Raw genomic sequence first — 14,392 nt, 5'->3', positions numbered from 1 at the left:
GAAATTGAGGAAGACACAAAGAAATGGAAAAATGTTCCATGCTCCTGGATTGGAAGAATAAATATTGTGAAAATGTCTATGCTACCTAAAGCAATCTACACATTTAATGCAATTCCTATCAAAGTACCATCCATCTTTTTCAAAGAAATGGAACAAATAATTCTAAAATTTATATGGAACCAGAAAAGACCTCGAATAGCCAAAGGGATATTGAAAAAGAAAGCCAACGTTGGTGGCATCACAATTCCGGACTTCAAGCTCTATTACAAAGCTGTCATCATCAAGACAGCATGGTACTGGCACAAAAACAGACACATAGATCAATGGAACAGAATAGAGAGCCCAGAAATAGACCCTCAACTCTATGGTCAACTAATCTTCGACAAAGCAGGAAAGAATGTCCAATGGAAAAAAGACAGCCTTTTCAATAAATGGTGCTGGGAAAATTGGACAGCCACATGCAGAAAAATGAAATTGGACCATTTCCTTACACCACACACAAAAATAGACTCAAAATGGATGAAGGACCTCAATGTGCGAAAGGAATCCATCAAAATCCTTGAGGAGAACACGGGCAGCAACCTCTTCGACCTCTGCCGCAGCAACATCTTCCTAGGAACAACGCAAAAGGCAAGGGAAGCAAGGGAAAAAATGAACTACTGGGATTTCATCAAGATCAAAAGCTTTTGCACAGCAAAGGAAACAGTTAACAAAATCAAAAGACAACTGACAGAATGGGAGAAGATATTTGCAAACGACATATCAGATAAAGGACTAGTGTCCAGAATCTATAAAGAACTTAGCAAACTCAACACCCAAAGAACAAATAATCCAATCAAGAAATGGGCAGAAGACATGAACAGACATTTCTGCAAAGAAGACATCCAGATGGCCAACAGACACATGAAAAAGTGCTCCATATCACTTGGCATCAGGGAAATACAAATCAAAACCACAATGAGATATCACCTCACACCAGTCAGAATGGCTAAAATCAACAAGTCAGGAAATGACAGATGCTGGCGAGGATGCGGAGAAAGGGGAACCCTCCTACACTGTTGGTGGGAATGCAAGCTGGTGCAGCCACTCTGGAAAACAGCATGGAGGTTCCTCAAAATGTTGAAAATAGAACTGCCCTATGACCCAGCAATTGCACTATTGGGTATTTACCCTAAAGATACAAATGTAGTGATCCAAAGGGACACATGCACCCGAATGTTTATAGCAGCAATGTCCACAATAGCCAAACTATGGAAAGAACCTAGATGTCCATCAACAGATGAATGGATCAAGAAGATGTGGTATATATACACAATGGAATACTATGCAGCCATCAAAAGAAATGAAATCTTGCCATTTGCAACAACATGGATGGAACTAGAGCGTATCATGCTTAGCGAAATAAGTCAAGCAGAGAAAGACAACTATCATATGATCTCCCTGATATGAGGAAGTGGTGATGCAACATGGAGGCTTAAGTGGGTAGAAGAATAAATGAAACAAGATGGGATTGGGAGGGAGACAAACCATAAGTGACTCTTAATCTCACAAAACAAACTGAGGGTTGCCGGGGGGAGGGGGTTGGGGAGAAGGGGGTGGGATTATGGACATTGGGGAGGGTATGTAATTTGGTGAGTGCTGTGAAGTGTGTAAACCTGGTGATTCACAGACCTGGGGATAAAAATATATGTATATAAAAAATATATGTTTATAAAAAATAAAAAATAAAAATAAAAAAAAAAAAAATTATGAGACCAGTATGATTTGAGCAAAGTTAGCGAGGAATGAGGAGTAGGAGATAAAGTCAGGTGTACAGAAGACAGAGTCATATTATAGTCTTAGTAGTCATTATAATGACTTTTGATCTTTACTCTGAGGGCGGTGGAGAGCCATTAGAAGAACCAAGAGCTTCTTTGTTCTATTTTTGCATAGTTGTGTTTTCAGAAAGATTTTTCTTAATTGGGTTAATACTTTTCCTTGTCGGTCTCCCCTTGTACCTTGTGACACAATATAGGGTAAGATTTGGTCCTCCTATATCAGATGGCCTTTGAGATAATATCTATGATATCTTCTAATTATTTTAGTATCTTTCATTTGTGGCATGTGTTATGCTTCTTTGGACTCCTTAGTATTCTCATCAGACTTAGCTGGCACCTATAGTTGTGGACACATCTTAAAGATCTGCCAAGGTAGATGAAGATGTGGCGATGAAATAAATGTATATGTAGAAATAAAATGAAAATTTTGCACTTTGCACCAATCCAGAGGAAATCAATTTCCAAATATTTTGTTTAGAGTGGGAAACTGTGAAAAGCTCAGAACCTGTTAAAGAGACGGTCCAGACAACTCAGAGCCCAACTCCAGTTGAAAAAGAGACAGTGGTCACAACCCAGGCAGAGGTTTTTCCTCCACCTGTTGCTATGTTACAGGTTAGTGCTGGGTGTTTTGTTATTGTTAATGTGTTGTCTTACATTTCTGTTTTTACTCCTGTATTTACTTTATAAAACTTGAAGGAAGTTGTCCAAAATAGAATAAATTAGTTTTGTCAAATAATTTTGGGGAAAAATTTTTTTTAAATGGTGTCATTTATATGTAAATGCTTATTTATTGTACAAGTATTCATGGTCTGCTGCTATGACATTCACTGTTCAAGGTACCTGGGATAAGGCTACATTAGTGGAAAGAAAATCATGCAAACCCCTGTCCGTATGTAGCTTTTGTTTTCAAGAGGGGAGATAGAAAATGTAAAAGAAGTAATTTTGTGAGATACTGTGGAAGGAAGAGAGACTATGAGGGTTATTAGGAGTGCCTGGATAAGTGCTTATGATTGTGAATAAAATGGTCAGAGCACACTCGAGAATGTGACATTTGGGTGACGACTCAGAGTTGCTGAGGGAATTAACCATGTGGCTACCTGAGGAAGAGCGCTCCATGCAGAGGGAACAGCCAGTGCAAAGGTGGCCCTAGGCCAGGAGTGTATTTGGTGTGTTCCAGGAATAGTAAATAGGCTAGAAGTGTAGTGAATGAGAGTCAGCTTAGTGGGAGGGAGACTTCTAGAAGGACTTTGGTTTTCACTCTGAGATGGAGCATTATTGGAGGAATTCGAAGAAAGGAGTGACTTGATCTGGCTTTAAAGGTTTTAAAAGATCTGGTTTTAAAGGATCGCACTAGCTGCTATTTTGAGAATAGACTAGTGGGCATTAATGAAAGTAGGGAGACCAGTGAAGAGACAGTTGCAGCAATCCAGATGAGAGCTAATGGTGGACTGATACACAGACTGATGGCAGTGGAGAGAATGGGAAATGGTCAGATAATTAGGGGTTACGTGATGGTGTGTTGATTTTGTGGCATGATGAGACTTTTGTGAGAAAGAGAAGAGGTAAGGTTTTTGGTTTGAGAAATTGGAAAGACAAAGCTATCCTTAACTGAGAATGGGAAAGACATTTGGGAGTTCAATTTTGTATAAGTGATGTTTGGAGTGTTTTTCAGACAATGAAGTTGAATAGACCATTGACAATATGAAATTTAGGAAAGAGGTACACCCAGAGTACAAGTAAATATTTAGGAATTATTGTCCCTAGGATGAGTAGAAAATACCTTTGCTAGGAGTAGAAAATCCCACCATTTTAAAACAGTTACTGACATGTTTCCTCATGGTTAGGTTGCATACCATAGCTGGGTATTACAAACTTAGTGGGAGGTGACAGTTTAAAGTTGATCATGATACTTACTATTCAGGCAGATGCCCATTACTTTATGTCATTTTAATGTAAGATTTCAGTCTCCATGTATACTGTCTTTTGAATAATACTGCCTTGCTTATACCCCAAGTTAGAGTCAATTATAAGTATGCAAGAAGGAAAATAACAAAACAACTTAATATAATGGTATTTGTTATCTCTCTTAGAAAGAAATAGAAATTGTTTATCTTTAGTTGTTCTAAGATGTAATCATTGCCGATGGATAAAGTGATTATGGACTTTTTATTTTCTATTCATAAAAGATTCCAGTAGCGCCAGCGGTGCCTGCAGTTAGTCTAGTCCCACCAGCATTTCCTGTCTCAATGCCGGTTCCTCCTCCTGGATTCAGTCCAATCCCTCCACCACCTTTTCTGCGAGCGAGTTTCAACCCTTCACAGCCACCTCCTGGTAAGAAATTTTCATCTTTTAATTTTATTTTATTTACTTGAGAGAGAGAAAGAACATGAGCGGTGGAGGTGGGGGCAGTGGAAAGGGAGAGAAGCAGGCTCCCCACTGATCAAGGAGTCCAACATGGGGCTCGATCCCAGGCCCCTGAGATGTTGGCCTGAGCTGAAGGCAGATGCTTAACTGACTGGGCCACCCAGGCACTCCAGGAATTTTCATCCTATGTGTACTCTACTTAGAATATCATTCATTCATGCATTTAGAAAAAAAATTTTTTAATTTATTTTCCTTAAATAAACCCTACACCCAGTGTGGGGCTTGAACTCATAACCACAAAATCAAATTACATGTTCTGTCGACTGAGCCAGCCAGGCGCTCCACAGTGTCCTCCAGATTGTTATGTTTCCAGGTTAAGATGCTATAGGTGATCAGTTTTCAAATCTTAGCGTACATAGGGATGACTTGGAGGGCACAGTAAAAACAAAGTGCTGGGCCTGGCTTCCTTTTGCTTTACTAACCTGAGGTGAGGCAAGACAGTTATATTTCTGACAAGTTCCCAGGTGATGCAGGTGGTTGAAGGACCAGCACCGACAGAGAAAAAAATGGAATCCTGTAAAAGCATTGAAATACTTTTAAAATAATTTAAAATTTATGTTGAATTTTTCTTATCAGAATTCTCTGTGGTTATCACCCATTCATCAGGAAGTATGCATTAAATTTATATACGGACTGTTCCTCCTAAAAATCATAGTTTTCATTTCGACATAAGAAATTATAATCTATCTAAAAATGCTGATTGAATTTGTAATACTTTTTTTGACCTTATAAATTTTTGATAAAAGTTCATTGAGTCAGCATTTCTAGTTTAGAAGCTATAGATTACTGAACATACATCAATTAAATATAAATAATAGCTTGTATAGCTTAGGGATGGAACTCTTAAGTTTTAGACCATGAGAGGTTAGAAGAATGAGGGAGAGGCACAGGGATCAAATGATAGAAATTGTTTTTCAAAGCTATATTTATCTTTCCTTGAACTTCATGAACTCTTCACATATTGTAAGAAGAAAAGTATTTTGATTTCTGTTTAAGTTCTTACCAACTGAACAGAATTCATAAAAACTGTCAACCTTATCTCAGAATGGTTGTAATTTATTTGTCTTACAACAAAATTTTCACATTGTAATTAAATACATAATTTGAAATTGATGCAGAACTTATTTTATCTTACATGTTAAAGATTGGGAAATTACTCTTGTCAGATACGGAATCAATGAAAATGTGGGATCTGAATTAAAATTTTTCAGAAGATAATTTTTAAGATTAATTTTAGAAAGAGAGAGAGCTGGGGGAGGGGCAGAGGAAGTGAGGGAGAAAGACTCAAGGATTCTGCGCATGGAGTGCAAAACTGGATGTGGATGTGGTGATCTTAAAATCTTGAGATCGTGATCTGAGCCAGAACCAGGGGTCGGGTGTTTAACTAACTCCACCACCCAGGCACTCTTTCAGAAGATAATTTTTAAAGAATTATTTCAAAAACCATACCACATGGACTTTGTAAAGTCATTGCCTAGCATTCATTTGTTGAATTATCTTTATTTTTCTGTTATTTTTAGCCACTGGTTTGTTGTGGGCGTTTTTTGTTATTTTTCTTCAAAGTTTTATTTGGTGGGGGAAGAGGGAACCCTGGGGAGGGGCAGAGGGAGAGAATGTTCAAGCAGACTCCCTGCAGAGCATGGAGCCTGACGTGGGGCTTGGTCTTACAACCCATGAGAACATGACTTGCACCAAGATCAGAAGTCAGGTGCTTAACCAACTGAGCCATGCAGGTGCCCCTTTAGCCACGGTTTTTAAATTAAATTTAATGGTAGTTCTGATCTTAAAAATGCAAGGAAACTGGTTTATAGTTTGATCACTTGACATTTAAAATTATTAAATAGTATTAAGTTGAAGGTTTATTTCAGTGCTCAAAAAATAATATAGTAACATCCAAGGTTAATGAAAATATTTTGATCTAGTAGATGGCATATAAATCAAAGAAATACAGTAGCACATTTTACAGATGACATTATTGCATAGAGTGTTATCAACAGCATAACATATAGTATTTAACTCCCCATGCAATCATTGTGCCTAACATACAAAACAAGTTGCCTGGTTCTTAATAAACTTTGACTTTATCACATCATAGAGAGTGTGACAGGACTTACACACATGAGTAGATAAATAGGACATGATCATGATAAGGATCTCTGTGCTTCACTTAGCTTACTTAAGGTCAAATATAATGTAGTGTTTATAAAAGTGACTTTTTAAAACAGATTTCTTTATTTTAGAGAGAAGTGTGTGCATGAGTGTGGGGCAGAAGGAGAGGGTGAGAGAATCTTAAGCAGACTCCCTGCTGAGTGCGGAGCCAGATGCAGGGTTTGATCCCTCCACCCCAAGAACATGACCCCAGCCAAAATCAAGAATCAGCTGCCCAACCAGCTGAGCCATCCAGGCACCCCTAGAAGTGATCTTTTAGATGGAAAATATATTCACAAATATAAGGTCATAGTAATGGAAGACTTTTCAAGAATATAGAATTTCATTTATAGATGTTGAAATCTTGGAGTTGAAAGAAGTAACTTTTCTGCTATTTTATTTTTGGTCTTTTTTTCCCTGTGTAGGTTTCATGCCACCTCCAGTTCCACCACCTGTTGTACCACCGCCCACCATTCCACCAGTAGTACCAACATGTGAGTTTTCTGCTTGGGGAATTTTCTTTATTCATGGTAGTGTTAACTTATTAACGCTCACTCTTATGAATTATTACTTTTTTATTATAAAAATTATAGACAAATTTTTTCATTAAGTGATTTTGAAAAAATTAACATTATTATAGGACAGTCCTTCTGTATTCAGATTTGCTGTGTTGTCTCAAAATGGCATTTACAATTGGTTTTAGTCACAATTCAGAGTCCCCAAAGAGTTGTGTGGTTGGTTTGTATTGTGTATTAAATGTCTTAGTATAGAGCAGTGTTGCTGAAATGTCCCTTTCTTTTTTCATCTTTTGTGTCTTTGATTTGTGAAGAAACAGTCACTTCTGTATGCTAGATTCCAATCAATTTGGTTTTTTTCTTTGTGGCATCAGATTTGTTCCTCTGTCTTCTGATTTTTCTGTACAGAGTAAGTTTTTTCGTACCAAAGGTGTGCTTTGAATGTGCTTCAACATTTTTAGCAACAGTGGTGGTAAGACGGATCAGGGCATTCCGTTAACAGAACCTCGGCACTAAAAACGTTTCCCTTCAAATTTTCGTCTGATGGCTCCATCCATTGATCATTATTGCTTTTTAATCTCTTTCCTTTAGTTGCAAAGTGCCAGTCTTCTGAATTTTTTGATTTTTCCACATTTCTTACCTAGAATTTTTCTGTTTAAAAAAACCTTTCTTTTACCAGCTAGTAGTATTTAGATCTTGAGGTACATTTGTACAGGAGAACCATGGTAGATGCTAAGTTCTTGTCTCTGCCATTTTTCAGCATAATGAGTTTAATTCCATAGGTATTTCCAGTGATACCCGGTGACCGAAGGGGAAGAGGTTTTTTCTTATTTCTCTTCCTCTTTCTCGTCCTCTCTTTTTCATCTCTTTCTCCTTCATTTTCTTTAGTGTTTATGGAGTAAGAGTTTCACTTTTGAGCAGTTGCATTCACTTTTCTTTTTGAAGTTGTTTGTTTTATCTCTAGACAGCAAGACCTTTCATAGTTGCTTCTCTATCCTTTCGAGATGACATCATCAGTTTTTGGAGAACTTAGTAGCTTTCTGTCCCAATATTGGTTCAAAGGACTTTATTTTAAGGACAGTGTGTGTAACAGAGAACTGACCTCTTGACAACATAATCCATGTTCCTTGTAAACTCTTCTCTACTTTTGTGTTCATATGGGATTAGGGGCCTTCTCTTTTGTTATTTTTGGTTCATTAGGAAGAATACTTTATTCTTCCTAAAAATTAGAAAAGTTTTCAGAAGCCATTTCTGAATTCAGCATTCACAGAGATTCATCCTAGAGTTTACCTCCCAATTATTTCTTTAGTTTATTCATTTTAGAAAATCTGGGATCAGTTGAATAGAGAAAGAGACATACAGCCATGTGTCAGGTACTCTCCTAGGTGCTTCCACTGTCTTGTTTAATTCTCATAATTCCCATACATGATCTCAGATGGTTTTACTCCTATTTTATAGCTCTGTTATGTGCTAACAGTGTGTCCAGGTAAGTTGGAATTAAATATGAGGGTAAAACAGTTCTTAAAATTCCCAAGTACATGATGTAACTGAATTGTGACATAAACTGAACTAAAAATTCTGATGGTTTGTGATTTTATATTCCTCTGGTGGTTTTTTAACAGCTGGGTTTTCTACTCATTTCTTTAAAATGGAAGGGTTATACTTTTTTATTTGTAGTCTCCTTTACCTCTTCTTAATGTGATGGGTTTCTAACCTCATTTGACAAGAAGTAGTGAATGTAAGGATCCTAGTACATTATAATTTCAGGGGATTTGAGTAGATTTGTATTACTGTATGTGTCTGTCAGTCCGCATGAATCATTTCTGTATATTCAGAATTTCATGTACTGACATTTTCGTAAATTATGATTTTTTTTTATTATTGGAATTTTTGTTGTAAGTCCTGGTCTTTATTTTACCAAACATTTTTTATGAAACTCTTTCCAAAAATTATTGTTTTCCTTATTTAAAAAAAATAAAGCTTTCTAAATGTAATTTAGCCTCTTCTGATGACTTGTCATTTTGAGCATCATTTATTATATACTGTGCTAGGTAATAGATACCAATAAATGAAACAAACTGTAAAAGTTCATTTTCATTATAAATAAAATAGAGGTGCCAGAAGAGAATTCATGCGTGTAATGGTAACTGAGTAGTCTTACCAGACAGTTGGAGAGAGAGGACAGGAAGGCATTAAAACTTTGGAAGGCCATTGTTGGTCATGCTTAATATTTTTAACTTAGCACATGAATTGCTTGCCTAATTAAATCTGAAATATATTTTCTCCCTCTTTAAACAGCTTTAGTGCAGCCGCCATTATCCATGACTCCAGAAACTGTGAAAGATGTTGGATTTGGTGGTCTTGTTTTACCGGGTGGTTCTGTTGCCAGCAATCTTGCTACTTCCACTCTGCCAGCCGGAAATGTTTTTAATCCTCCAACTAAACAAGGAGAGCCTGAAGAAAAAGTACCTCATCTTATAGACCACCAGATTCCTTCTGGCGAAAATACCAGATCAGGTAAAACCAATAAATTCCCCAGAAATACATAGTTAAATCATAAGCACTGCCTCTCTATATTGGTGTTTAATTCTGAGATGAACTGTAACCACTGCACCAGTATTGCAATGTTGCAGTGTTTAAAAAGAGATCACTATTTCCTAGAATTTGTCCTCAAAAAAAGTTGGCATTTTGTTCAGGATAGCAATAGATTTTGGCACCTTTCTTTTTAGATCTGTACCCCCTCTTTTTTGCATCTATTGGGACTGCTTTAATGTGTTGGTATGAAAATACAAGTGCAAGAAATATGTATGCTTAAAGATAAGAATGAAAGATAAGAATGACATATGAATAACTTCTACCCGATACTCTCCAACTAGGTCTAAAAGATAAATATATTTGAAAGTAGCATGTCCTCTTTCATGGCACCACTGTTAGTATATTAAAATTTGTTTGTGCTTTAGAAATATCTTTGTTAAAGATGGAGAATTACTCTAATATCTGACATTTTTCCTTAATTTTAATGTTCCATGTAAAGATTTTTAGGTAACACCCCACTTGCGTTTTAATATTTAAATTTTATGATGCATGGTATTAATAGTTTTAACTTTTAATATCTAATGTGTCTTGATTCTTCTGGGATACACGTCGTTGATTAACTCTAGGCTGACGAATTATAGCATTAGTAATTACAAATATAGTTTCCTTTTATACCAGAATGATTTTTTGTGTGTTATTTTTTCTCTTTCTGTTTTAGTGATTCCAAATGATATTCCAAGTAGCCCTGCAATGTTAGGAGGACAGCCACCAAATGTGACAAGCAATTCTGGAATTCTGGGAGTCCAAAGACCAAATGTATCGAGTAATTCTGAAATTATTGGAATCCGACCATCTAATGTTTCCAGTAGTTCTGGGATGATTGGAGCCCAGCCACCAAATATTCTAAATAACTCTGGAATTTTGGGACTACAGCCACCAACTGTGTCAAGTAGTTCTGGACTTTTGGGAGTGCTCCCCCCAAATATCCCTAATAATTCTGGACTTATAGGAGTACAGCCACCAAATGTTCCAAATGCCGCTGGACTTTTGGGAACACAACCACCAGCTGGGCCTCAAAACTTACCCCCTTTAAATCTCTCTAATCAAAGGATGCCTGCAATGCCAATGTTAGACATTCGTCCAGGACTAATGCCACAGACACCTGGACCCAGATTCCCTTTAATACAGCCTGGAATTCCACCCCAACGGGGAATCCCTCCCCCATCGGTACTGGATTCACCTCTTCATCCACCACCCCGTGGTCCTTTTCCTCCAGGAGATATTTTTAGTCAGCCAGAAAGACCTTTTCTAGTTCCTGGAAGACAAAGTGTAGACAATGTTACTAATCCAGAAAAAAGGATACCACTTGGGAATGATAACATTCAACAGGAAGGAGATAGAGATTACCGGTTTCCTCCCATTGAAGCCAGGGAAAGCATTAGTAGACCTCCCCCAGTGGATGTTAGGGAAGTTGTTGGACGGCCTATAGATCCAAGAGAAGGTCCTGGAAGGCCTCCATTAGATGGTAGGGATCATTTTGGAAGACCTCCAGTCGATATTAGAGAGAATCTTGTAAGGCCAGGCATAGATCATCTTGGTCGAAGAGACCACTTTGGCTTTAATCCAGAGAAGCCCTGGGGGCATAGAGATTTTGATGAGAGAGAACATCGGGTTCTACCTGTCTATGGTGGTCCAAAAGGCTTACATGAAGAAAGAGGTAGATTTCGGTCTGGAAGCTATCGATTTGATCCTAGAAGTGGTCCTTGGAACAGAGGATTTGGACAAGAAGTTCACAGAGATTTTGATGACCGCAGAAGACCCTGGGAGAGGCAAAGGGATAGGGATGACAGAGATTTTGATTTCTGCAGAGAAATTAATGGAAACCGTCTTGGACGAGATAGAATTCAGAACACCTGGGTCCCCCCTCCTCATCCTCGGGTTTTTGATTTTTTTGAAGGGGCCACTTCTCAACGAAAAGGTGATAACGTGCCTCAGGTTAATGGTGAAAATACTGAGAGACATGCCCAGCCACCACCTTTACCAGTACAGAATGACCCTGAACTTTATGAAAAACTGACATCTTCAAGTGAAATAAACAAGGAGAAGAGTGACACAGTTGCTGATATAGAAAGTGAACCAGTGGTAGAAAGCACAGAAACTGAGGGGACATAATCATCACTCAGTAGGTAAAAGATACCTTTTGTAAAGTTGTCATCTCTCTGTAATAGATTAATGGCTGACTGGACCATAGTTCACTTTTGTCTGCCAGAATTAAGTTAATCTGATGTTCATGTTCACCTTTCTCTTAAAATAATTGTACAACTGACTTGTATAGACATTGTTCTTAATATGAACATGGTAGGTAAACATTTTTTTATTTTTCTGATAAAATATAAATGTTGCCCCCAGATTCTTTTAACTTCAAGGAAATGAATAACAGCTTGTCAGAGACTTCCTATGGAAGAAAGAATTTTTTAGATATTACCATTAGGTTGGATATGGTAATAGATATATTTCAAAATAGCAAGTGGTGGTATATCTTATCCATATCTTTAGGCTGCTGCAGAATTTTAAGGTAATAGACAAAGCTGTGATATTTTATGCAAAGACTGGCTCTAGATATTTGAGGAGCACAATACAGAGATTTTAAAAAGTGATTTTGTAAAATCTACACTATGGTCTCTGTTTCTCCAAAGTAAGTGTTTGTGATTTGTTCCTCATACTGCAGTGAGTAAAAAAGAAAAAAAAAAAAAAAAAGAAAACAACATAAATATTAAAGTACCTTTCATTGTTGGGTGAATTTTGTTTTTAGATGCCAATAAAACTTACTTGTTTGATAACAGTGTTCTAGGAATTGTATTTTTTTAATCTACAAATTCTTAAAACCCTGGATCATTAGCAGCATGTGCTTAGTAGTTGCAGAAGTTTTTTATTACTCTTAATAACAACAATGAAGAACTGTGTGGTGGAAAAACATGTACTTTGATATAAAAATCATGCAGTCTCATTAGTATGTATGTAATATCTGTATATATTTATTGTGTAAGTCATATATAGATTTTTCTGTTTCTCTGTGTGTCTTCATGTACATACAGAGAAAAATAGTTAATAGTTTAGATAATAAAATATTCTTCCAAAATCAGATAGAATATTAGAGAAATTTGGCTGGTTGACAATGCTTGTAGTCAAAACTCTTAGCCTTTATGAAGGTAAAATAAGAATGATTGTAAAGAAATGCATTGGCCGTTTGGCAGTTCTGTTTTAATGTAGTTAGGCATGAAGCCAGAGTTAGCATGGAGCCAAAATTCACATGAATGCTTGCATTGCTTTGTTTCACATTATATTTGCTATTCTGCCTAGATAGTGCTAGTACTAAAGTACTTAATTGGTCACTTGCCTGAAGTGAATTTCTTAATTGCAAAGAATGTATACAGGTGTTGGTGGATTTAAAAATATTATATATATCAGGAACAAAGTGTCCACCATGTGTTTTGTAGGCGCTGGGTAATACTGTTAAGATTAGCCTCCAAGGTAAACTGAGCAGCAGAAAAATTGGGGATTGGTTTTCTATTTATTTATTTATTTTTGCTTTTAATTTTCATTTATTTGCTGTTTGTTTTCCTTTGGGTTTTACATATATATACAAATATATAAAAACATTGGGGTTTTTTTGGTTCCTAATGAAGACTTTCATTTGGTCCTATGAATAGACATTTTTGTTCCCTATGCATTCCCAACTATTCATCTTTTGCTCTGTTGCTCTAAAATTCTTAAGCTACGTTTTTCAAGCCTGCCCAGAGTAATGATAGAACACACCAGCTATTTAAAATTGGATTGCTTTTGCTTACCTCCTGATGGTGTAAAGAGCTGTAAGAGCTTTATGGATGGTTCCTGGCCAAAAAATCAAGCCATTTCTTAGAGGTTCTGAACAGATATAGTACATTATTTGTTTTGTTACATGAAAAAGTGGGTACGAGTGGAAATTGGGTGTTTATTTCTATGGTAATTCAGTCTAGTAATTTGAATTGGTTTCAGTCTTTTCCTTAGGAAAACAGGAAAAACTGTGATGTTGGTACAGAGTATTAATGTTCAGGAATGATTAGCTTTGTCCTTAAGGAGCTTGTATTGACTGGGATTTCAAACTACTTTAGTTGCATTTACTATTATTAAAATTAAGTGACATTCACTTGGATTAAGTAGCAATAAAAATGTAAGACTTTTTAATGACCTTTGATCCCAAGTTTTTTATCACTGTTGGGCCTTCATGTGCAAACTTGAAAACAAAATATATCCAAGTATTGCACTGCTTTGAAGATTCTGGTGGTAAAAGTTAACCTAATCAGTTGTCAGTACTGTAGAATCCCATCTTGGGAGTGTGTGACACTGAAAATAGTTGAAAAAAATTATGTGTACTTGTTCTCACTTAGTTCTTATTTTGTAGTATAGTATTTAAGTGAAAGGATATTATTCATCCTTATACTGAAATTCCAAAGTTGATATTTACATTTACCATTTTTTAAAATAATGGAGAGAAGTTAATTATCTTAGTTTAAGTTCTACGCAAGACCGATCGTGTTTTTAATGCTTTTGATCCCAGTACAGTCACTAGAATGCTAGCCATTAGAAATATGCAAGGAGTAACCTAATCACTTCAATAAAATTGTTTGACGTGCTGCAGGCAGTATCTCCATTAGCCACCAAATTAATAATGTTTTGATTTGTGATATGTTAGAGAATGATAGGACTCTGAGATATTTGTATAGTTTTAGTAGATACTACTTTTTAAATTTTTTTTGTCTTTAAACATTTCATTAAACATTGGCTTCTATTTATAGCATAAATATAATGCACTTTGATCATTTATATTGCAGTTAGAAATTTTATTTTATAGCACAGCAATCAGTATTTGTAGCAAAGTATAGGTGGTACGCCAGGTTTATTTCAATACATGAG

General features: G+C 36.4%; 1 protein-coding gene across 12 annotated transcripts in view; it reads left to right on the top strand.

The window, feature by feature from the left end:
• Positions 1–14,392, top strand: part of SCAF8 (SR-related CTD associated factor 8) — a 225,641-nt gene that overhangs the window by 79,940 nt on the left and 131,309 nt on the right. For 9 of the 12 annotated variants that reach the window (XR_009354467.1, XR_009354464.1, XR_009354466.1 and 6 more), the window contains exons 17-21: positions 2,296–2,429; positions 4,004–4,148; positions 6,815–6,883; positions 9,203–9,421; positions 10,158–11,625. Coding sequence is in view for 5 of the 12 variants with exons in the window: in XM_059176689.1 (XP_059032672.1) it covers positions 2,296–2,429; positions 4,004–4,148; positions 6,815–6,883; positions 9,203–9,421; positions 10,158–11,611 (2,021 nt within the window). In the remaining 7 variants the exon portion in view is untranslated. Of the gene's footprint in view, positions 1–2,295; positions 2,430–4,003; positions 4,149–6,814; positions 6,884–9,202; positions 9,422–10,157; positions 12,282–14,392 lie in introns of those variants that run through there. The other 3 variants (XM_059176694.1, XM_059176693.1, XM_059176692.1) reach the window with 1 other exon arrangement.

Source organism: Mustela lutreola, chromosome 6 (assembly GCF_030435805.1).
Source record: "Mustela lutreola isolate mMusLut2 chromosome 6, mMusLut2.pri, whole genome shotgun sequence".
NCBI classification, from domain to species: Eukaryota; Metazoa; Chordata; class Mammalia; order Carnivora; family Mustelidae; genus Mustela; species Mustela lutreola.
The sequence above is the reverse complement of the archived record's forward strand: the minus strand, read 5'-3'. Positions and strand labels throughout refer to the sequence as shown.